General features: G+C 40.2%; 1 protein-coding gene across 6 annotated transcripts in view; it reads right to left on the reverse strand.

The window, feature by feature from the left end:
* Positions 1-4650: 4650 nt before the first annotated feature.
* Positions 4651-24227, reverse strand: part of LOC110537819 (glutamate receptor 1) — a 94355-nt gene continuing 74778 nt past the window's right edge. The window contains exons 12-16 of one of the 6 annotated variants that reach the window (XM_036937848.1): positions 14381-14579; positions 13267-13514; positions 9915-10029; positions 8364-8498; positions 4651-6730 (exon numbers count right to left, since the gene is read on the reverse strand). In XM_036937848.1, coding sequence (XP_036793743.1) covers positions 6566-6730; positions 8364-8498; positions 9915-10029; positions 13267-13514; positions 14381-14579 — 862 coding nt within the window. In that variant the 3' untranslated portion in view covers positions 4651-6565. Of the gene's footprint in view, positions 6731-8363; positions 8499-9869; positions 10676-13266; positions 13515-14380; positions 14580-24227 lie in introns of those variants that run through there. The other 5 variants (XM_036937847.1, XR_005035026.1, XR_005035027.1 and 2 more) reach the window with 5 other exon arrangements.

The following is a 24227-nucleotide window of genomic DNA, read 5'->3' on the forward strand; positions in this document are numbered from 1 at the left end:
ATCAGAAAGGTTAACAAGTCCAATACCTCAAATGAAAGACAAACACCTTGTTCATCTACCCAGCGTATCAGATTTTTAAAATATTTTACGGCGAAAACACAGCATATATTTATGTTAGACCACCACCAAAACAAAGAAAAAACATAGCCATTTTGTCCAGCAAAATATAAATTGACAAAAGCAGGATTTTAAAAAAAATCATTCACTAACCTCTTGAAAATCTTCATCAGATGACATGTTACAGAGTACATTTGTTTTGTTCGATAATATGCATTTAATATCCATAAATCTCGGTTTACATTGACGCCATGTTCAGAAAATTCTCCAAAATGTCCGGAGGAATTATAGAAAGCTACGCCAGATAACAGAAATACTCATCATAAACTTTGACTAAAGATACATGTTCTACATATAATTAAAAATATACACTGTTTCTTAATGCAACTGCTGTGTCACATTTTTTTTTTACGTTACGGAAAAAGCCTAACATTGCATTCATGTTCATCTGGGGCTGATTGGAACAGCCGAAGCACTCGAACGCAAATGCACCTCACGCACATGGAAATCTTTTGCGACACTTACTACTTTCCTTCCCATTAGGTCAAAGTTCACAGCAAATGCTCCATTACACTTTCTACTGAATGAGGACATCTAGTGGAAGACATAGGAAGTGTTTCCAGATCCATAACTTGTTGGGAAGGGAGGGGGCGATGACGTCAAAGTTGCCCCAACTTTCAGGATTTCAAAACTAGTTTGGAAGATTGCCTGCCCTGTGAGTTCTGTTATACTCACAGACATCATTCAAATGGTTTTAGAAACCTCAGAGTGTTTTCTATCCAATATTATTAATAATATGCATATATTGGCAATTTAGGACAGATTTTGATGCAGTTCACTATGGGCACGCAATTCATCCAAAGGGGAAATACTGCCCCCTATCTCTAACAGGTTCTTCCTGACTGATGTATTGAGATGTTGCTTCACTATATTCATGTAATTGTCCTTCCTCATGATGCCATATATTTTGTGAAGTGCACCAGTCCCTCCTGCAGCAAAGCACCCCCACAACATGCTGCCACCCCCGTGATTCACGGTTGGGATGGTGTTCTTCAGCTTGCAAGCATCCCCCTTTTTCCTCCAAACATAACAATGGTCATTATGGGCATGCAGTTCAATTTTGTTTCATCAGACCAGAGGACACTTCTCCAAAAAGTACGATCTTTGTCCCACGGGCATTTGCAAACGTTAGTCTGGCTTTTTTATGGCGGTTTGGACCAATGACTTCTTCCTTGCTGAGCGGCCTTTCAGGTTATGTCGATGCACTGTGGATGCATAAACTTTTGTACCTGTTTCCTCCAGCATCTTCACAGCATCTTTGCTGTTGTTCTGGAATTGATTTGCACTTCTCACTCCTTCCTGAGCAGTATGACGGTTGCATGGTCCCATGGTGTTTATACTTGTGTAATTGTCTAATCAGGAATGTCAATTCTGGTAGGAGTAGTAGATGGACAGTGAAGACGTGGAACTTTCTTTTGGTTTGAGTTTCACACATTCGTTTGTACAGATGAACGTGGTACCTTCAGGCATTTGGAAATTGCTCCCAAGGATGAACCGGACTTGTGGAGGTCTAATATTTTTTTCTGAGGTCTTGGCTGATTTCTTTTGATTTTCCCATGATGTCAAGCAAATAGGCACTGAGTTTGAAGGTAGGCTTTGAAATACATCCACAAGTACACCTCCAATTGACTCAAATGTTGGCAATTAGCAATCAGACGTCATGACATCATTTTCTGTAATTTTCCAAGCTGTTTAAAGGCACAGTCAACTTAGTTTACCTGTATGTAAACTTCTGACCCACTGGAATTGTGATAGTGAATAATAAGTTAAATAATCTGTCTGTAAGCAGTTGTTGGAAAATATTACTTGTGCCATGCACACTGTAGATGTCCTAACTGACTTGCCAAATCTATAGTTTGTTAATGAGTGGTTGAGTGGTTGAAAAACAAGTTTTAAAAACTCCAACCTAAGTGTATGTAAACTTCCGACTTCAACTGTATGTGGTTAAACAGCTCCATATCCCTACAATGTGTATTGAGGTGACTTGTGTCACAAATAGGCCACTGCTGTACATCATGTAGGAAATAAACATCCTGTTTTCCAATCTGAGGCTATTCTGACATGTTGTCTGACATTTTAGACCAAGTGTGTAGATGATGTCCAATTTCATGCAAATTAGTTCAGTGGTTGATTCCATAGCCATTGATACAGGTGCTTCTTCACACAGGCAGGTAGACTTGAATCTGGGTGAATCTACAGTACTGATTTCTACATAGATTTTTTTAAATTTAACTAGGCAAGTCAGTTAAGAACAAACTCTTATTTACATTGACGGCCTACCCCGGCCAAACCTGAACGACGCTAGGCAAATTGTACACCGCCTATGGGACTCCCAATCACGGTTGGATGTGATACAGCCTGGATTCAATCCAGGGACTGTTGTGATGCCTCTTACACTGAGGTGCAGTGCCTTAGACCGCTGCGCCACTCAAGAGCCCACTTGGGATGCTGGAGTGCCTTATCAGTTTACAGCTGCTGGAACACTCTTCCATTTCTATATTTCGCTCTCAGACATTGTGATAAAGTTATTTTAGAATCCATTTCATCCTGTAGTGCTGCAATGCTGTGCAGATGATGTGTCTGTTATCTGTGTGCAGAGATATAGTAGGCTCACTGAATTAGATATTCATCTGAATAACGTTTTTTACAGTGTGGGGTAGATCTACTAAACCATTCTTGTACCGTAGGCATGTGCAGATACTGTACGAATTGTACTGGTACTGTATGTAGGCCTATGGAACATTGACATGCAGGAAACTGCAATATATAAAACATTAGAGGTTGCATTTGATCAGGTTAGATACTGGATCAATGTTGATGATTCACTTACGAACCGACTAGTGGAGCAACATCATCAGACTGTCTCTATATAGGGAACAAGCTAATAATACTAATAATACAATCTAAATCAGCAGAAAATTTAATTCAAATATTTAACAAGAACCAAGATCAGATTGAACTAGTGACTTAGCCCTGTGACACTACAAGACTTCCCCAGAAAGTTTTAATGAGGGAACAATATAACGTAATGACCCATTAACTCACAATTATGGGCTTCTCAACTAATTGCCAGCTCTTTTTTAGCGTGTGTCTCCCCTCCTGATGCCAGTGCAGTCATTAGTGTTGTGTTATGCTGTCTGGTGCCTCCAGTTCACAACAGAAAGAACAAAAGGTCCTGGACCAGGGATAATCCACTAGATTCAGCTTGAGCGGATCATTTGTAGATTGCAAATTCACAGCAAGAAGCCCAAACAAGACCCCTTTTTGCCCTCAGAACAGCCTCAATTCGTCAGGGCATGGAATCTTCAAGGTGTTGAAAGCGTTCCCCAGGGATGCTGGCTCATGTTGACTCCAATGCGTCCCACAGTTTTTGTCAAGTTCACTGGATGTCCTTTGGGTGGTGGACCATTCTTGATACACACAGGAAACTGTTGAGCGTAAAAAACCCAGCAGCGTTGCTGATGCGCCAGGCACCTACTACCATACCCTGTTCAAAGGCGCTTAAATATTTTGTCTTGCCAATTCACCCTCTGAATGGCACCCATACACAATCCATGTCTCAGTTGTCTCAAAGTTTAAAAATCCTTCTTTAACATGTCTCCCCTTTTCATCTACACTGACAAAGAGATTTAACAAGTGACATCAATAAGGGATCATAGCTTTCACCTGGATTCACCTGGTCAGTGTCAGTGTCATACTCAGTGTATATCTCTCTGTTATGTGTGGGGATACTTTGGAACAGATTTCCAAAATTATAATCACTTGGATATGCTGGTATTTTTACAGTCCATTATGTACAACAATAAAAAATAAATTATCAGTAGCCAGTTGAGGAACCCCGTCCTATAGGTGTGATGCATTGGACATTTTGTCTCTTTGAAGAGTAAAAAGTCTTTCACTCAGAGAAAATAACAGAAAGAAAGGAATAGAAAGGAACAGAGGGAAACAGACAGATAAAATCTAAAACACTGCCATTTGAGGCCCAGTAGGTTTCAGCTAGCCCTGAAATTGGATCAAGTCTGAACCTTTTTGTCTTTCTTTTAAAACCACAAAAAATGCCTCAGGATGTTTCCTGTGTTTGATATCGAGTGAAAATGGGCTGGGGTTTCTCCGACAGCGCCTTGCCTGGAAAGGTCAGCTCCGTGGGGGAAATTAAAGTGAGAACAAATGTGGCATTTATTATGATCAATACCCCACTTTGGGCCAACAGGAAGAGTCTCCCAGCACAGCAGGCCATGTGAAAAGAAGACCATTGAGACAATGATCTATGTACTCAACACCAAACACACATTAATGTACAGGTACTCACCTGTAGGAAAATCAGGGGAGGGTAAATAGGAGAAAAGGTTTTACTCCTACGTAGTAATGAGGTGGGATCCACTTGATACCTCCAGTTTCAGATACTTCATCAGGCCTTTTGTGAGGATTCTAAAAGGCACTCTTAAAACAATTACCCATCTTCAGTTCACTGATTTAATGACACTATAGACTATAGAGAGGAAAAGGAAAAGAGAATCCAGACAATCCCAGTCATGTGGTTACAAAAGTTATTTTATTGAGAGCACTGTTACTAAACTATGTTTTATTTCCCCACCTATTGAAATCCAAGACACATCTTGGATCAGTCTTTTCTAAAAGCTATCTCTCTTGAGACAAATGTGAACACAAAGACATAAGGTAGCTGTTTCTTGCATTTTTAGAAGTAAATTAAACAAAGTAGTGGCAGACCAAAAATAGTATTTAAAGGACAACATACATTGAATCTCACTATAAATGCACAAAATGAATTGGACTGAAAATAGATTAAAACAAAACTGTCTGAACCAATAGTCAACTGAATGGAACACCATTTCAATATCATCAGGGTGTCTGCACATATAGTTCATATCATACAAATGTGGATGTTATTATTAGTTTTTAAACAAATTGATTAAGGTACAAAAACATTTTCAGTTATGTGACACTCCCTTTTATTGTGCTATGCCAAAGATGATGACAAATAGGGAGAAAATGTATAGAATACAATTACTCTCAAGTCATACAGTAACATATTAGGTGATGGATAGTAACAGATACGATGGATGGCTGCTCAGTGGACTATGAGATGCTTTCCCTTAACAGTAGAATACCATGTATAATATACAGCGTGTATTTTGAGTCCATTTTAAGAGTGTTCTTAAAAGGGAATGTTTATCACAAATCCATTCATGTACTGGTACTCACCTTAGATGTACTATGGATCAGCTGTGGGAAACTGTCTTCAATCATATGCCTTATTTTAATTTAGTAGGTTTAAAAGAATGAAACGTTAGTGGATTTGTAGAGTTAAATAAAAAGGCACACCTTAATTTGTGGGCTAATTCTGCCATCCTCTCACATCCCCTCATTTGCAGTTCTAAAGCCACTCTATTAATCATCTCATTAATGTCAAAGATGTTAAACCACTAGATGTTGTACTGCCATCTACTTACCAGCTAATTGGTAGTGGAACATTTCCATCTCTTTGTCAATGGCTTATACTTCAACCCTGAAGTATTAATGGCAAAATGCATCATGAAATAGCAGGTAGAAATTATAATCTCTTCTATCTGTACTCCGTTTAATCCTTTCACCTTAGTTTGAAATCTAGTTGGATTCTTGCCAAACGTCACTGCACTTAAAGGATATCACTGTGGTATCAAATGACAGGTAATAGATTGCCTACAGACTGGTGGTTTGAAACATTTATGAACAACAGAGAAAATGGTTGGGAAATATGTCATGTCTGCACAAAAACTTCACTCTAAATAGTCATTTCAAAATGTCACATTTTTCTCCATGTCAGGTGTTGAGCAAATTAGAGAGGACATCTGTATGAGGCATTCCATTTCAATGGAGTGACATTAACAGAATGACAAAACAAAATCATCCAGTCCTGTGATGTGTCCTTCCAGTGCAAACATACAACAATACTTTTATTCAGTATACTGTATGCATCTATAGATAGTGTACTAAGTGGATGTGAGCCAAATGTTTGGATTTGGAAATGCTTGGATCTTTGTGTCTCGAGGAACAAAACCACTGTTCAGTATAAGGCAGACGACATAGCTGTTCATGACTGTTATTGACATATCAAAGTAAACAAGACAAACTGAATTGGCATAGTGCAATAAAGTGTCACTATTCTTGGGTTGGGGGAAGAGCTTCTCTTTTTAGATACACCCCGAAATTATGCCCTCGATCAAAGTCCAAGACAGCCTCTTTATTGCAGCAGAAGAGATCCGGATAAATCTCTTTAGACAAGTCATTTTGTTCGTATTTTCTATCTTCAGGAGTCCAGCGTGAGCAGTCAGTGAATCCTCTTGGCAGTAGTTCAGTGGCGGTTGAGCGAAATGCCGCAGTGCAACACTTTCCCACCTTCTCTTTTTCCTTTCCTCATTTTTGTGGGGTTTGGGGAAAGGCTGCCCGATCACATGCCCGTGGTGCTCAGGCCCATGCCCGCCTGGCTCATGCAGGGGAGAGTCTGGGCAGCTTTGGGGAAGTCATGGGCGACCAGCCGTCCGTTCTCTCCCCCGCTCCCTGTCCTGGTCATTCTGCTCAGGGTGGAGCTCAGCATGGCCGCATCAATGATTTGCTGCATGGGAGAGTTTCATTACACTACTGTGTTACATAACAACAACACAGAGGAACACATGATAGTTACGCATGAACTCTACTGAACTCCACTAAGGTAATCTGTTGAACTATTGAACTCTACTGAGTTAATCTACTTGAACTCTACTGGGTTCATTTTCCTTTTCTGAGTTCAATCCTTCGGTTATGCGTAAAAACAATACAAAATTACTTGAAACAGCTACTAAGTCATCATTATCGATTCAGTGACTTTGTATAAAGCAGGGATTTGCAAACAGACAATCCTGACTTCTGTACTCTGAGTCACTCAGTTGCTTTTATTCCCTTGTAAACTCTTGTGAAAGATGAGAGCATGAACTCATTCTCTCTGCTTATTTCTCTTTGTTTATTTCACACAGTGGAGAGCCATGTGCAATAATTGTAGCATGCAAAATACGAGGCCGAACCCATAACAATAATGCAAGCAGAACCGCGCGGCGCTAGCTCCCAGCCTACTCTCTTTTGCATTAGTTTAACATAATGAAACCCTGTAGGCTTGAAACTGGAGCTAATGATCTAGATGTGGGCTGCTACATCCTCTGTGTATAAATGATTTAAATCCAGCACACTTCAATGGATTCCGAGGATTATGCTCTTCGGATGATGCAGACTAATTGGTATATTCGCAGCAGCGATTTGTGGCTGTGATACTTTAAACACAGCAGTTATGTGATTCTGCTGTCTACACGACATGACAAGGAAACATTTTCAACAGAACGGCTGTTCATGCTGGAGAGTTGAACGTGTACTGTAAAGCAGGCATGTAATCATATATACATTCAAATATAATCCCGTCATTAAATCACTTCTGCTGCTCATATGCAACAACAACAAAAAAGTCCCTAGTTTCACGTCTTCTTAACTGATGTAATTGGATGATCGTTTTTTTATATATAAATACATTCAAACCCAAAACGTTGTTTGGGAAACCCTGCACTAGCTGTAAGTAGCTCTGGATAAGAGGCTCTGCTAAATGAATACAATGTTGTTGTTTTTTATTATACATTCTAATATTAAGCATTAAGTTCCTGAGGTTAATGAGAAGTGGCAAATGAAAGTTATATACAAGTCTGAACTAACTCTCTGATAAGATGAAAAGATACCCACATCTTTGATCTAAATAGGAACTTCTACTCTAGCATGATCAAATGCATCTGCCAGTTTAAAATGTGATTGTTTTCAAGGGTCACCAGAGATGGAGATCACAAACATTAACACAGACGACGTCTCTATTTCCAGAAGATACAATACACCACAAGGGGAGACTGAGTACTGTACAACTAAGAAGTGGTGTGACATATTCTCCACCTACACACAAACTCTTCAGCACAATTACTCAAATCATAGTCATCTAGTAGCTGTAGGACTGCATAGAACCCTTCATTAAAGCAGCTCTTTGCCCCACAAAGTGCGTTAGTCTTCAGTCCTATAGTTGAGTGGGATGTACAGTATCTCTGTATGAGTCATAGGGGGCGGCATAAGTAGACAATAATGGGTGCCAAGGTAGAGTCATGAATATTGGCTCTTATTACATTACAGAGCCTTCGTCATTTCATAAGGGTTATGGCAAGCGCTGCCTGTAGTCCTGCACTTACCTTCATCCTCCTGGACTCAATCCTGGACTTGTAACAGAACTCGACCAAGGCCACGAGCATAGCCAGCCCCAGCCCACCAATCAAGATGTAGAACACCCCAGCCACATTGCTGAGGCTCAGAGCACTGGTCTTGTCCTACAGACACAGAGACACAGGGTGAGCTGCACCAAATCACGCCCAAGAGACACACCACAGCACATCATAATACACAAGTATAAAAGGTAGGATAAACATACAACTGCTCTCTAAGGCTACTACACTGTCATAGTGACCTTATACGGCGCATACCATTAAGCGTGCCTTCGTGATTAATCAACAGGTTATTGTTTATCACCTATAAAGGTGCTGGCATGTCTTTCTAATTTAAGTGACTCCTATCAACAACAAACTTGATACAGTATGTGTCTAAGACTGACGGAAACATGCAGAGTCATGCATATCTAACAAGCTTGGGGTGAACATATCCTCAGAAAGTAGCGAATTCATGTGCATTTATGGTATACTGTATCTTTTACGTGACATAATTTCCACTCAGTCAAAATCACATATGCATTAAAAACCATGAATTCCATTCTACATCTCCTCGCTTATTTATTTATCCTTTACTTAAACCAGGAAGTCCCAGAATTATATGTAGTTGGTGTTGTGTATTCTAAATAGAGTGGATCCATGCAAGAGGAAAAAAGGTCAACATTGTTTTAGGTTTACTTCATAGGTAGGGGTACCTCTATAAAATATCATTACATTTTCAAATAAATGCACCAAATAAGGGAGGGCAATTGGTTCCGACAAACCATAGTAGTCATGACACCACAAGAGGGTTGTGCACATCCATGACATGCATGGTCTGGGTTTGGGTCTGGTGCCTTGGGTCTTATACAATAGCATGCACACTGTCTAAACAAAAGACAGAGACGAGGAACACAGCACTAGAGGGGCCGATTCTGGGAGAGAAGATCGAGATATGGAGTTGGTCTCGTATCAAGGGCTTTCTCTCCGCACCGTCATTTACACTTGTGTCTCTTCATTCGATTTTGAAAGTTAAGATCACAAATCAATCTAAATTAAATTCAGTCAGCAAACTGTGAATACTTTGTCCGTTGATGACTCAAGAATATCCCAGACATTGGGAAAGATGGTATTGGAGCTGACAGTAACTTTATGGTTTTTAGCCATGTTTTTCATATACAATACAACTTCTATTTGTTATCATCACAATTGGCTGCATCAGCATTAGCTACTCGGATTTTGGAGAAGAGAATCCAACACTAGGTATACGTTTTGGTTAGATGAAACAAGCATTTGCCAAGATCTAATTACGGGCCGTTGACTTATCCATCGGACGTGAGGACACAGCAATTAACACTAATCACTAAGGTGTCTGAGTTCCACAGCTGACATGAATCGCAGTTATAAGGACACCAGTTTGGGTAAATGGCAGATTGGAGACAAAGAGAAAAAGTGCTGAGTGCTAGGGAGGGGACGAGGGACCTTACAGAAGTGCTAATGCTCAATCTTGGTGTTAAGTATAGGACCAACACATGGACTGACCTTTCTTCCGGAGTCCTTGCTTCCACACTCTCCCTTATCGTACCACCATTTGTTCTTTAGTTTGTCTAAGACGGCTTGCTCATTGAGTTTCAACACCGCTAGGTTTACGGGGATTCTTCAACCAGGGAAATAACATAAATAACATTACCCATGTTATCTTATGTTATTCAGCACATAGTAAACATACACCCATTATTATGTATAGATATCTAGATAGATAAACAAAAAAAACACAATCACAACTTGAAACTGTCACTGCCAAAGTGATATGCATTAATACTCCATCTAGCTTTGTGTCCTTTCTCCCTACTGCAAGATGTGTATTACTATATCACTTTGGGTAACCGGCAAAATGTAAACACTCAGATATGCAAACCTGTCAATTATTGTTGCTCTATAAAGACAGTAGTTGAGAAAACATACTCAAAACTGTGTTCTTTCCGGGATTCCTAATAGAACTAATTTGAATGTAAACGGCACATTTTTGAAGAATTTATAATACAGTATAGTTCTACGGTTACACAAACTAACGTCACCAAGGACGACGGGGGATTTGTGGTATTGCAGCCAGTGTGTTTTTCAAGGTACATTGCCGGTTACCCCCATCGTCGTGGTTACCCGCTAGGTTTCTCATACTGGGGCTGACCTTGGAATCACCTCCCCCGCTGCCGCATTCGCCCTTGTCGTACCACCATTTGTTTTTCAATTTGTCCAACAGGCCCTGCTCGTTCAGTTTTAACACTGCCAAGTTTACTGGGTTTCTTGAAACGATAATAGAATGATACTGGTCAGCATTTATGGAGATGTGATATGTGGTGTGTGGCAGAGGTAGTTCAGAAATAAGGTCTAAATACTAAAAAGTAGGAATTGTCATCAGAACAATGAGGAATGTATAAAATAAAAAAAAGGTAACTAATAATGTGGCTGACACTGTACAATTAAGAAAAACATTTGTTTCTAGTATGTACAAATGATATAATATGGCTAAACCATGACAGATTTTACCAAGTCAGACAAGGATTGTAGGTAGGAGATCTATATACATGTCAGTGATGTCTTAGATTTTGGTGTGTGATTATATCGTTCTATGAACATTTCCTGAAATAAGTAGTTCCCTGGATAAGGAAAAGACGTAAATAGCCAACTTGCTGATTCACTTTGCAATATTCAGTTTCCGTCAGTCATCATTCATTCATTGTGTTATTGTTGTGGTCAAGGAGCACCCATCCAAAGCCTTCACCCTTTGCTATTGCAGATCCACTGTGGACAACCCTCTCATTACTAACATGGCAGAAGGTGCTGCTGAAAAGAAGACTAATGGAAACATATAGCAGCATGAACCTCAGCAAGCTAGAGTCTTTCTCAGTAAAACCCCTGAATTCTTTCTTATCCAGAGAGAATTGGAAAGAAAGAGGTCAGTCTGCCTTTTGGATGAGTTAAAGAAATCCACATCCTGTATTAGGATTAGTAGCATATATCTTTGAGAGCATCGGTTTTCTTGTGATGCAGCTGACAAAATAAAGGGATGTGAGTGACGTTGATGTGGGGAAAAACAGGAAGGAAGAACATTACGTTTTCAACAGGTAAGGCAAGATTAGGCAAGGGTGAGATGGAATGGTGGGCCACATCAGAAGCATAGCAGTGAATGACTCTTGGTCCAGTTGTGTTTCAAGGATATTATGGAGAACTGATTACAGTTTACAACTTTATGATGGTGGATAAGGGTGTTGTCCGAATCTGACAGAGCAACATTGGTCGTATTTGGAACTCATGGTGAAGAGATTTTCCAAATGATCAAAAACAAAGCTCATATAGAATACTGTGCATCTGATGTGGCACAGTTGTTACAGTTCATACAGTAGTTATTTCAACAGCATTTTCTACTTCCAACATACACAGACAATCATTAAAGTGCAAATATAGTACACTGTGGCATGGTGATCATTGATTGGTTAGAGCTAGTTTTAGATGGTTCGTTCTCAAGAGCAAGATTTTTGCAACTTCAAGAATATAGAATAGGAAAACATCAATCCCATATACAGTACGTAACTCCAAATAAAGATCAATTCACATAATTGGCTCAGAACTTGATAGCGAATTTGAATTCCCAGCCACAGTGTGATACAAGACAGTTAATCTCAGAGCATGTATGAGGCAGTCCAGCCCAGTCTGCACCAGCCATCACATCAGTGAGTGTAACTATGAAAGCCTTTGTGAAACACCACTCTCTTCAGTCACATTGATAAAGATAGTATATGTGTATCAAACATATGTGATGCAGGTAATGTGGAATTGGTAGACTATAAACTAGGTAAATGACATGAGTGATCAATCAAAAAGGCTGCTAGGTGTGGTTGCCAAAGCCTATGGGCTATGCGAATGGTTCATTAAGACATGTTAATATGAGGAAAATAAAATCGGATTGAACACAGATGCATGGAAAGTGGTGAAACTCATGACTTCCTAAATTTGACATAAATAAAACTGGGTTACAGTGCCTTTGCCTTGAAATAACTAGGCAAATACTGGGTAATAATTGTTTTTTGGTACTAAAATAAAATGGTAATTAAATCATGAGAGATGGTACAGGAAAGGTAACAACTAAAATGTACGATTCTATTTCTCGGGCTGTTTCTTGCAAAAATTCTGATTTGATATTTACTACCAAAGTACTCATCTCTTGTAGTGTCTCCATTGTCTATTGTGTTTCCAAATTCATCCGTCTAACAGCACCACAGAGCTTGAAGACAAAAAGCTGCAGGTAGTAACATCAGGGCTTCATTTAAAGTTCCTTTTAATTGGCTTTCATGTACTATATGTCAAGACTGAATTTATATTGTCATAACCGTTGTCGTCCCGTTTGCCTAGTTATTTCCTGGAGAAAGACATTGTAACATGATATTGTATGAATAAGTAAAAGGACTGAACAGTCATGCTTCCAACATAAGTACGTGTTGATGATACTTTATTAACTTCATTAACTGAGTTGAGACAGTGGGGACACAAGCATTCTAGAATTCTGGTGAGAGTGGTTACAAACCATAAGTACAGTATAGTTATCTATGGCTGAATGAGATCTCACTATACCACCACATGAACTATTATGTAAGTATTATGCATTATTACTGAAACAGACAAAATGTGCATAATTTACCCATGAATTGTGAAATTAATATAACATTTAACTAAATGTATTGAAGCAAATATCTCTTCACTCATTATTATCTACATTAGAATTACATCTGGAAAATCATTTATAATTTATGTAAGCTCACTTACCTCATTGTGGCATTCACATGTAAAACACAACATGTGGTCGATCGTCATGGTGATGTGACCAGCCTGTAATTACCTTAGTGCTGATCCCTTGGGCGTGGCAATGCCGTATCCTTTAGAGTCCAGGTTCCCGCCCACCTTCATAGTGTCACATGGTTTCCTCTGCTCGATGTACTCGTTCATGGTGGACTCCAGCAGGTAAGCATACCTCCCTTTGGACTTCCTGACCCGCACCACGCCCTCGTCTGTGGTCTTCACAAACACTGACGGGTCGGCAGACTTCATGTAGGACCACATCTTCTCAAACACGGCGATCTTCGATCTCTGGGGTGCAAAAACATGAATGACTTGAGTGAACTATAAAGGCTACAGATGTGCTCTTTGAGAATGTAACCGTCACATCAGAAACTATATAGCCACATCATGACTTCCTCCAGAGTGGCGCAGCGGTCTAAGGCGTCACTACAGACCCTGGTTCGATCCCGGGTGTGATCGGGAGTCCCATAGGGTAGCGCACAATTGGCTCAGCGTCATCCGGGTAAGGGGAGGGTTTAGCCGGGGTAGGCCGTCATTGTAAATAAGAATTTGTTCTTAACTGACTTGCTTAGTTAAATAAAGGTTAAATATTTATTTTTTTAAATTACTATTCTTTTTCAGTGATAACATCTAGAGGCCCAAAAAATTGTCAATGACTCCAGTCACCCAAGTCATAGACTGTTCTCTCTGCTAGCGCACGGCAAACGGTACAGGAGCGCCAAGTCTATGTCCAAAAGGCTCCTTAACAGCTTCTACCCCCAAGCCATAAGACTGCTGAACAGTTAATCAAATGGCCACCTAGACTCTTTACATTGACCCCTCGCACCCTCTTTGCTGTTACACTTCTGCTACTTGCTGTTTATTATCTATGCATAGTCACTTTACCCCTATCTACATGTACAAATTACCTCAACTAACCTGTACCCCCGCACATTGACTCGGTACTGGTACCCCCTGTATATAACCTCATTATTGTTCTTTTGTGACTTTTTATTTCATTTTTTACTTTAGTTTATTTAGTAAATGTTTTCTTAACTATTTCTTGAACTGTTAAAGACTTGTAAGTAAGCATTTCACGGTAAAGTCTACACCTGTTGCATTCGGCGCATGTGACAAATACAATTTGAGTTGACTTCATTAAAGCAGCAGCTCACCCTGAAGAACTCTTTGGTGGAGCCTCCGTCTAGGGTACCATAGGCGATCTCTGTCTGCTTGGCCAGGTCCTCAGCACTCTCTATGGGTGACACCATCCTCTCTACTGTGAGGAAAGCAGCCAGGTTGGCCGTGTAGGAGGAGATGATGATGAGGGTGAAGAACCACCACACGCCCCCCACGATGCGTCCAGAGAGGGACCTAGAGAGAAGAGAGAGGTATCTTTAATTATCAAAACATTGCCAATCTACGATAGAAGCAAATGAAAAGGGAAAGTGTTGCGTGAGGTGAGTGACAAATCCATTTTTCAAGAGTAAAACTAATCGTTTCTTGGCACACAATGACACTGCATTGCATTCTGTTGACACTACGGATAACCACTCAATCAATTGGATAATCACAGTTTCTCACAATGCCACAGGTATAGTGAGATTTCTAACATACACAATATGAGCAAAAGATATGCTCTTAAAATAGAGAGGGGGGGGGGGCGTGTTTGCGCCACAGGGTTTTTTCCTCACTGTCGTTGTACCGTTGGTACTTTATTTAGGAGTAGAGATTTCTTTGGTGGGTTGGGACTTATAATAAACGACTGTGCAAACTGGAATTTCCTTGCTCTCCTGACTCCTGCACCTACCTCTTCTTAGGAGGCACCTAACACTTCCGTTCAACTTTTATGGTAACAAAAACCCTCATTTGCTGTATGATTTGGAAATGTTGGAACTGGGCCATGTCGGTTTCTAAAAGAAAGCACAATGGCTAATCTTTTGCAGTGACTTTCAAACTGAAAAAGCATACCGCTTATAAGTGCCAAACACTGGCCGCACAATCTGCAAGATCGATTGTATATTCAAACAATTTCCATGTAAATGCTGCCTACAGCCCACACGTCTATGCAAAAGACGAATGATTGTGTTTCTATCTCCTGCCTCGGTATAGGCTCTGAGATTAAACAGGCTATGATGTTGCACTGCTTACACGCAGAAATGCTGTAGCCTACCGATACTGTCAAATATTTTAAATAGGCTTGGTCTATTTACTTTTGAGCGTGGTCGACTATCAAATGAGCGATGGATAAATGGTAGCCTACTATTTGTTGTGTAGCGGGAATAAACCAGTCATGTCAGAAAAGGAGAAACATGCCCTGTAATATGATTGATTTAGCCCTATATAATAAAAGTAAAATATATTAGGTGGGATGCTGCTACAGTGGGGCAAAAAAGTATTTAGTCAGCCACCAATTGTGCAAGTTCTCCCACTTAAAAAAATGAGAGAGGCCTGTAATTTTCATCATAGGTACACTTCAACTATGACAGACAAAATGAGAAAAAAAATGCAGAAAATCACATTGTAGGATTTTGAATGAATTTATTTGCAAATTATGGTGGAAAATGAGTATTTGGTCACCTACAAACAAGCAAGATTTCGGGCTCTCACAGACCTGTAACTTCTTCTTTAAGAGGCTCCTCTGTCCTCCACTCGTTACCTGTATTAATGGCACCTGTTTGAACTTGTTATCAGTATAAAATAAACCTGTCCACAACCTCAAACAGTCACACTCCAAACTCCACTATGGCCAAGACCAAAGAGCTGTCAAAGGACACCAGAAACAAAATTGTAGATAAGCAGCTTGGTTTGAAGAAATCAACTGTGGGAGCAATTATTAGGAAATGGAAGACATACAAGACCACTGATAATCTCCCTCGATCTGGATCTCCACGCAAGATCTCACCCTATGGGGTCAAAATCTTCACAAGAAAGGTGAGCAAAAATCCCAGAACCACACGGGGGGACCTAGTGAAAGACCTGCAGAGAGTTGGGACCAAAATAACAAAGCCTACCATCAGTAACACACTACGCCGCCAGAGACTCAAATCCTGCAGTGCCAGAAAAAAGAACACCATACCTACTGTGAAGCATGGGGATGGAAACATCATGCTTTGGGGCTGTTTTTCTGCAAAGGGACCAGGACGACTGATCCGTGTAAAGGAAAGAATGAATGGGGCCATGTATCATGAGATTTTGAGTGAAAACCTCCTTCCATCAGCAAGGGCATTGAACATGAAACGTGGCTGGGTCTGTCAGCATGACAATGATCCCAAACACACCGCCCGGGCAACGAAGGAGTGGCTTCGTAAGAAGCATTTCAAGGTCCTGGGGTGGCCTAGCCAGTTTCCAGATCTCAACCCCATAGAAAATCTTTGGAGGGAGAAGAAAGTTTGTGTTGCCCAGCAACAGCCCCAAAACATCACTGCTCTAGAGGAGATCTGCATGGAGGAATGTGCCAAAATACCAGCAACAGTGTGTGAAAACCTTGTGAAGACTTACAGAAAACGTTTGACCTCTGTCATTGCCAACAAAGGGTATATAACAAAGTATTGAGATAAACTTTTGTTATTGACCAAATACTTATTTTCCACCATAATTTGCAAATAAATTCATTAAAAATCCTACAATATGATTTTCTGGATTTTTTCTTCTCGTTTTGTCTGTCATAGGTGAAGTGTACCTATGATGAAAATTACAGGCCTCTCATCTTTTTAAGTGGGAGAACTTGCACAATTGGTGGCTGACTAAATACTTTTTTGTCCCACTGTATTTGATCTCCTCCAATGGCAAATGTACAGTGCCTTGCGAAAGTATTCGGCCCCCTTGAACTTTGTGACCTTTTGCCACATTTCAGGCTTCAAACATAAAGATATAAAACTGTATTTTTTTGTGAAGAATCAACAACAAGTGGGACACAATCATGAACTGGAACGACATTTATTGGATATTTCAAACTTTTTTAACAAATCAAAAACGGAAAAATTGGGCGTGCAAAATTATTCAGCCCCCTTAAGTTAATACTTTGTAGCGCCACCTTTTGCTGCGATTACAGCTGTAAGTCGCTTGGGGTATGTCTCTATCAGTTTTGCACATCGAGAGACTGACATTTTTTCCCATTCCTCCTTGCAAAACAGCTTGAGCTCAGTGAGGTTGGATGGAAAGCATTTGTGAACAGCAGTTTTCAGTTCTTTCCACAGATTCTCGATAGGATTCAGGTCTGGACTTTGACTTGGCCATTCCAACACCTGGATATGTTTATTTTTGAACCATTCCATTATAGATTTTGCTTTATGTTTTGGATCATTGTCTTGTTGGAAGACAAATCTCCAACCCAGTCTCAGGTCTTTTGCAGACTCCATCAGGTTTTCTTCCAGAATGGTCCTGTATTTGGCTCCATCCATCTTCCCATCAATTTTAACCATCTTCCCTGTCCCTGCTGAAGAAAAGCAGGCTCAAACCATGATGCTGCCACCACCATGTTTGACAGTGGGGATGGTGTGTTCAGCTGTGTTGCTTTTACGCCAAACATAACGTTTTGCATTGTTGCCAAAAAGTTCAATTTTGGTTTCATCTGACCAGAGCACCTTCTTCCACATGTTTGGTGTGTCTCCCAGGTGGCTTGTGGCAAACTTTAAACGGCACTTTTTATGGATATTTTTAAGAAATGGATTTCTTCTTGCCACTCTTCCATAAAGGCCAGATTTGTGCAATATACGACTGACTGATTGTTGTCCTATGGACAGAGTCTCCCACCTCAGCTGTAGATCTCTGCAGTTCATCCAGAGTGATCATGGGCCTCTTGGCTGCATCTCTGATCAGTCTTCTCCTTGTATGAGCTGAAAGTTTAGAGGGACGGCCAGGTCTTGGTAGATTTGCAGTGGTCTGATACTCCTTCCATTTCAATATTATCGCTTGCACAGTGCTCCTTGGGATGTTTAAAGCTTGGGAAATCTTTTTGTATCCAAATCCGGCTTTAAACTTCTTCACAACAGTATCTCGGACCTGCCTGGTGCTTTCCTTGTTCTTCATGATGCTCTCTGCGCTTTTAACGGACCTCTGAGACTATCACAGTGCAGGTGCATTTATACGGAGACTTGATTACACACAGGTGGATTGTATTTATCATCATTAGTCATTTAGGTCAACATTGGATCATTCAGAGATCCTCACTGAACTTCTGGAGAGAGTTTGCTGCACTGAAAGTAAAGGGGCTGAATAATTTTGCACGCCCAATTTTTCAGTTTTTGATTTGTTAAAAAAGTTTGAAATATCCAAGAAACGTTGTTCCACTTCATGATTGTGTCCCACTTGTTGTTGATTCTTCACAAAAAAATACAGTTTTATATCTTTATGTTTGAAGCCTGAAATGTGGCAAAAGGTCGCAAAGTTCAAGGGGGCCGAATACTTTCGCAAGGCACTGTATCTGTTTTATCATTAGGCCTACATTTATGTTTTTATTAGACTACCATTATTATAATTCCTGTGCATCAAACAACGCTACTTCCCCCAAAATGACTATATTTGCTTGCAATACAGTTTATCAACCGCTAGAAATTGTGCGTGTGCATGGTCTGAGATTTGCATGCAGATACGCATACTTTCTCGTCAAGTTCAAAAGGGATCAACACCAACCTTTGCGGGAAAACTGGCGCACGCAAACCTTTGATAAATGAGGACCCTGAACCCATCCTTGGTCTAAATCTGAGAGCCTTCTCACGTTCTGCTACAAATGTGTTCTAAACCACAGCAGGGACAGAGAGTTGCTGCAGCATGTCTGCCCCAAAGATCACAGCGTCGCTGCGAAACAGTGATCACATTTATGTAAACAGAAACAAGTATTGTTGGATTGTCTTTTGTAGGCTGCAGCCATCCAATTATTATGCATTGTATGAAACAATCTTCTCAAATTCTGGCAGATCAGGCGTAAACAAACATGAAAGTTGTGTGGGCCGAGGGGAAGATGGGGAAAGCTGATAGATCTGTAGCAAATGGCGTTCAGCCTTACAGAAGCACTGAGGGTAAAAGCAGATTTCTCAAAGATGACACTTCTCTCTTGGAAGCAGCAAGGCAGCTAACCAAAGCAGAGTAATTGTGTGAAAATAAAAATAGCAAAGTGTTGTTCTCTGTTGTCTTAATCAAAGCAGAGGATAAGCTGACTCCAGTATTTGGATTCACCCTGCATATTCGGGGAGAAGAACATCCTCACCCACAGACCTGTTTCCAAATCCAGAAATCACTGCAATCGTTTCTCTGGAAGATTTGCTGAACAAAAGCTTGTTTTATTGCCCCGAATCCCTGCTGCACAATGCAGCTCACACACTAAAAGAGAATTTAAAAACAGCAACAACAGAGGGAGCCCAGGAATAGGGGTGGGGGGTGGCATGTGAGAATGCCACTGATAATACCAACAATTGAAAGCAAAAACAACTAGAGAAGTACATTTCCAGAAGAAAATGTGTCTTTGCTAGCTTGTGGTTGTGAAATAACTTATAGTACTGGGTAATTAGTAATGCTAATTTATGTAAATATAGATGTTAACGTTGTTTAAATGTTTGTAGATTATATTGTTAAAGAGCAGTAGCATTTAACATGTTTACCACTGTGTTTTTATAGTTGGCATTGAACCCATTAAGTTGTATGCTAATTTACGCAAATGAAATAGCTTTGTAGTTCATAAAGATTTGAAAGTTGGTCTTGTAATTGACCAAGGAGCAGGACCATTTGGAATAGCTACCACTGTGTTCTTATTCAAACCCATGTTATTTTATGCAAATCATGTTTGTAATTGTTATTGTTGAAAAAAAATGTATAGCATAAAAAATCTGAATGCAAACAATATAAGTTGGGTCAGTCTGAATATCTCAACGTTGGTTTGGTGTTGATAGCTTAAACGGTGAAAGAGGAGATGGGTCTAGAATTTTTATTTATTTTTATCATTCAAGTCTCGCCCCTTTTTGCAATTGAAATGCATTGGTAGCTAATTTAAGACAGAGAAATTTAAGACAGAGAATTTAAATAATGAAGTTAATTTAGAGTTTCTATCTTGAACGGTTAGAAAGTAGTGGCACTGTGAAAATCTACCTCTTATTGTCACCATTTACTCTAATGTAAATATTGTACGTTTTAAATACATAGCAAAAAGTATAAATTGTATCAAAAAGCCTTTGATATGAAATCTAAGCAGGGTCGTTCTCAGCATCTTATCGTTGGTTTAAACGGTGAAAGAGGAGATGCGTATCCATTTTCAAATGTTTCACCATTCAAGGCTATGGCTGTTGACTTGCATTGGGTTTTATGCAAATATGGTTGTAGTACAAAAAGCATAAGAGGTTTCAAAAAGACGTTCTTAAGGAACCTGAAGTGGTCTGTCAGCACAGTCTAACGTTGATTTGGTGTTAATAACATAAGCAGTTTAAGCGCTAGATAGAGCAGAATAATAATAATAACAATAATAATAACGTAAGTATGTAAGAAATCTAGAGTGTTCTTGCCTTCAGCAGGTACACTAATAAGCCATTTCTTCTTTTCAACTTCAATTCATGGCAGCTAACAGGCACAAGAACTGGACACAGGGGAATGCTCCAGGTCCAGCCACAAGATGGGAAAAACCTCAGCATGGTCGTCCAGTTACACTTCCAGCATGTTGGCAGCGGGGAACTCTTCTAAAATTGACATTTGTTTACTTACATTTTCGTGAAAATGCAACTAACTGGTCAGCAGGGTTGATATTAATGTGGATAGCTATAACACTGCCATCAATTCAATATAAGAGGTAATGAGGTACAATAACGATACACAAAATTGCCAATGGCAACAGTAAAATGAAAATTACATAATTTCCCAAGTGTGTGCTACAGCAAACACATGCCCACACGCATACACACACACACACTAAGTTCTCCGTCACGGTGAACTGTCCTCTCCAAACATTTCAGCTCATCAGAGGGAGGCAGTGTTATGTCAGTAGGTCTTTCAGCCAAGTCTGAGCAGGTAACGAGTCTCCAGAGGTCTGTATTATCTGAACAGGACAGTGCAATGATAGCAGTACACAGCTCAGATGGGACGGTCATCTCTGTTTTTGACAGAACTATTGTTCTGTTAAACAATGTTGAGCATGTCATAACACTCAGGGTGACTGGGTCACCTCTGCACTGTGAAAGGGCTGTGAGGCACGCAGGGTTGAGTTTCTCTGTGTGTGTGTGTGTGTGTGTGTGTGTGTGTTTGTGTGTGTGTGTGTGTGTGTGTGTGTGTACGTGCATGACTGTGTGTGTGTGTGGGTCGGAGAAACAGTGTGTACTGTAAAAGGAGGAGAATGTGTGAGTGTGTAAAGGTTTGTAGCTATGGGATGGTTGGGTGTTGGGGTGTGTGTGTAACTGCAGAGCTGAAATGACAGGCTGTGCCTGGGGGAGGAAGAGGAACGTCTGGGCATCTGGTCACGCTGATCACATCTGCCTGGGGCCTGGAGATCTGACCCTTTCAAAACCATGGCTCACTGCAGACACAGACAGGAGGACAGGGGGACTAGCCAATGATTACACAGTGATCCTTCTCCACTGTGTACACCAGCGGAGGCTCCTCAGAAGAGGAATGGGAGGACCATCCTCTTCAGTGAATTTCATTTTTATTTTTTTTATTTTACAAATGTAAAAAAGTTATCCTTTTTAGATAAAACTATTAATGTCACCAAATAATTGATTAAAACACTGTTTTGCAATGAAGGTCTACAGTAGCTTCAACAGCACTCTGTAGGGAAGCACCATGGTTTAGACACCTAGCTTCCGTCCTCCTCTGGGTACATTGACCAATACAAAATCTAGGAGGCCCATGGTTCTCACCCCCTTCCATATACTCACGCAGTAATTATGACTTCTTCCAGAGGACATCCAACCTATCAGAGCTCTTGCAGCATGAACTGACATTGTGTCCACCCAATCAAAGGATCAGAGAATGAATCTAGTACTGAAAGCATAAGCTACAGCTAGCTAGCACTGCAGTGCATAACATGTGGTGAGTAGTTGACTCAAAGAGAAAGACAATAGTTGAACAGTTTAACAAATTAATTTCTTCCAAAATTAAGGAGAAGCAAGAGAGAACTAAAGAAAGATTTTTTTCAATTGAGCTTTCTTAGCTAGCAAATTCAGCAAGCTAGTTCAGCCTACTCAAACACCCAGCTCAAACCAAGGGATACTATGTTAGCTAGATGGCTATGACTATCCAACACAACACTGGAACTCTTCCCAGGCAAGGTACGTTTTTGGTTTTAAAACAATGAACTGTTCTTACAAGTTATCAGGGGTGTATTCATTCCGCCGATTCTGTTGGAAAAAAAACGCTTATTAAACGGAAGCAAATGGAACAAAACGGGGATAAACATAACTGAATTTGTCTAATAGAACATTCTCATTTGCAACGGCTGGACTAATAATTACACCCTAAATCAGCTAGATGCAGGCAAGAGTGTGCAAGGCGGTATTGAATGTGTGACTGTCCAAGTGTCACCACCCAAAAAATTATTGACTTGTGTGCACCTACGTTATAAACTTTCATTCATAGGCTAGGTTGTAGCAACCTCATGATATGTATAGGAAAAACTTACAACTTATGTTGTAGCTTAAACCTATCACTGTTACATTGAACTGGGTGAATGGAATATGAACGACAGTCATCCAATATGTGGTAAAAGAAATGAGGCCATGCTCATTGAAAAAAAGAAAAAAAAAAAGTGTCCTCTCATCTTAAATGGCACCGACCGCTACTGGTGTGCACACACATACACGTTTATTTCAGTAAGTTGATATCACCCTGGCTAGTGGCAAAATATGTGCTGTCAGAAGAAGCCAGATTATATTTAATTATATTAAAACCCATCTTAACCCTTTCACAACTCACCTATCTACAGAAGCCTCTTATGACATAGGTAAGTATGCAATACTTGTCCAGTAAATTACATTAATATGGTGAGAAATGTTACAGTAATGTTAGAGGTGCAGCACACATTCCTCCAGCAATAGAAGAGGAGCGTATGAGACAGAGTGAGAGGGGCGAGGGCTGGCGAAGGTGTTCATAATCAACACGGTCATTTCTTCACTGCCTCACTCAATCCCTCAGTAAAACTCAAACTATTAGATTGCCTCATTGAATGGGAGAGAATCCCATCAGCTTTACACAGGGGAGAACAAAAAGTTTGCTCTAAATCTAGCTGTCATGTATACATTGAGTATACCAAACATAAGGAATACCTTCCTAATATAGAGTTGCACCTCAGCATTTTGTCCTCGGAATAGCCTCAATTCCTTGGTGTATGGATTCTACAAAGTGTAGAAAGCATTCTAGAGGGATGCTGGCTCATGTTGACTCCAATGCTTCCCACAGTTGTGTCAAGTTGGCTGGATGTCCTTTGGGTGGTGGACCATTCTTGATACACAAGAGAAACTGTTGAGCATGAAAAAGCCAGCAGCGTTGCAGTTCTGGCAACTACTACTGTTCAGAGGCGCTTAAATATTTTGTCTTGCCAATTCACCCTCTAAATGGCACACATAGACAATCCATGTATCAATTGTTTTCAAGTTGTGAAAATCCTTCTATAAAACCTGTTTGGGATAGGGGGCAACATTTTCACATTCGGATGAAAAGCGTGCCCAGAGTAAACATGGCGGGCATGTTGTGGAGTCAACAGAAGTCAGAAATAGCATTATAAATATTCACTTACCTTTGATGATCTTCATCAGAATGCACTCCCAGGAATCCCAGTTCCACAATAAATGTTTGTCATGGCTTGTTTTTGTGTCTGAGCGCCGTACTCAGATTATTGCATGGTGTGCTTTTTTCGTAAAGCTTTTTTGAAATCTGACACAGCGTTGCATTAACCTTTTCATTTTTGGAAAAATAACGTTCCCGTAGTAAACGGGATATTTCGTCAGGACCAGATGCTAGAATATGCATATAATTGACAGCTTAGGATAGAAAACACTCTAAAGTTTCCAAAACTGTAAAAATATTGTCTGTGAGTATAACAGAACT

Source organism: Oncorhynchus mykiss, chromosome 12 (assembly GCF_013265735.2).
Source record: "Oncorhynchus mykiss isolate Arlee chromosome 12, USDA_OmykA_1.1, whole genome shotgun sequence".
Classification (NCBI taxonomy): domain Eukaryota; kingdom Metazoa; phylum Chordata; class Actinopteri; order Salmoniformes; family Salmonidae; genus Oncorhynchus; species Oncorhynchus mykiss.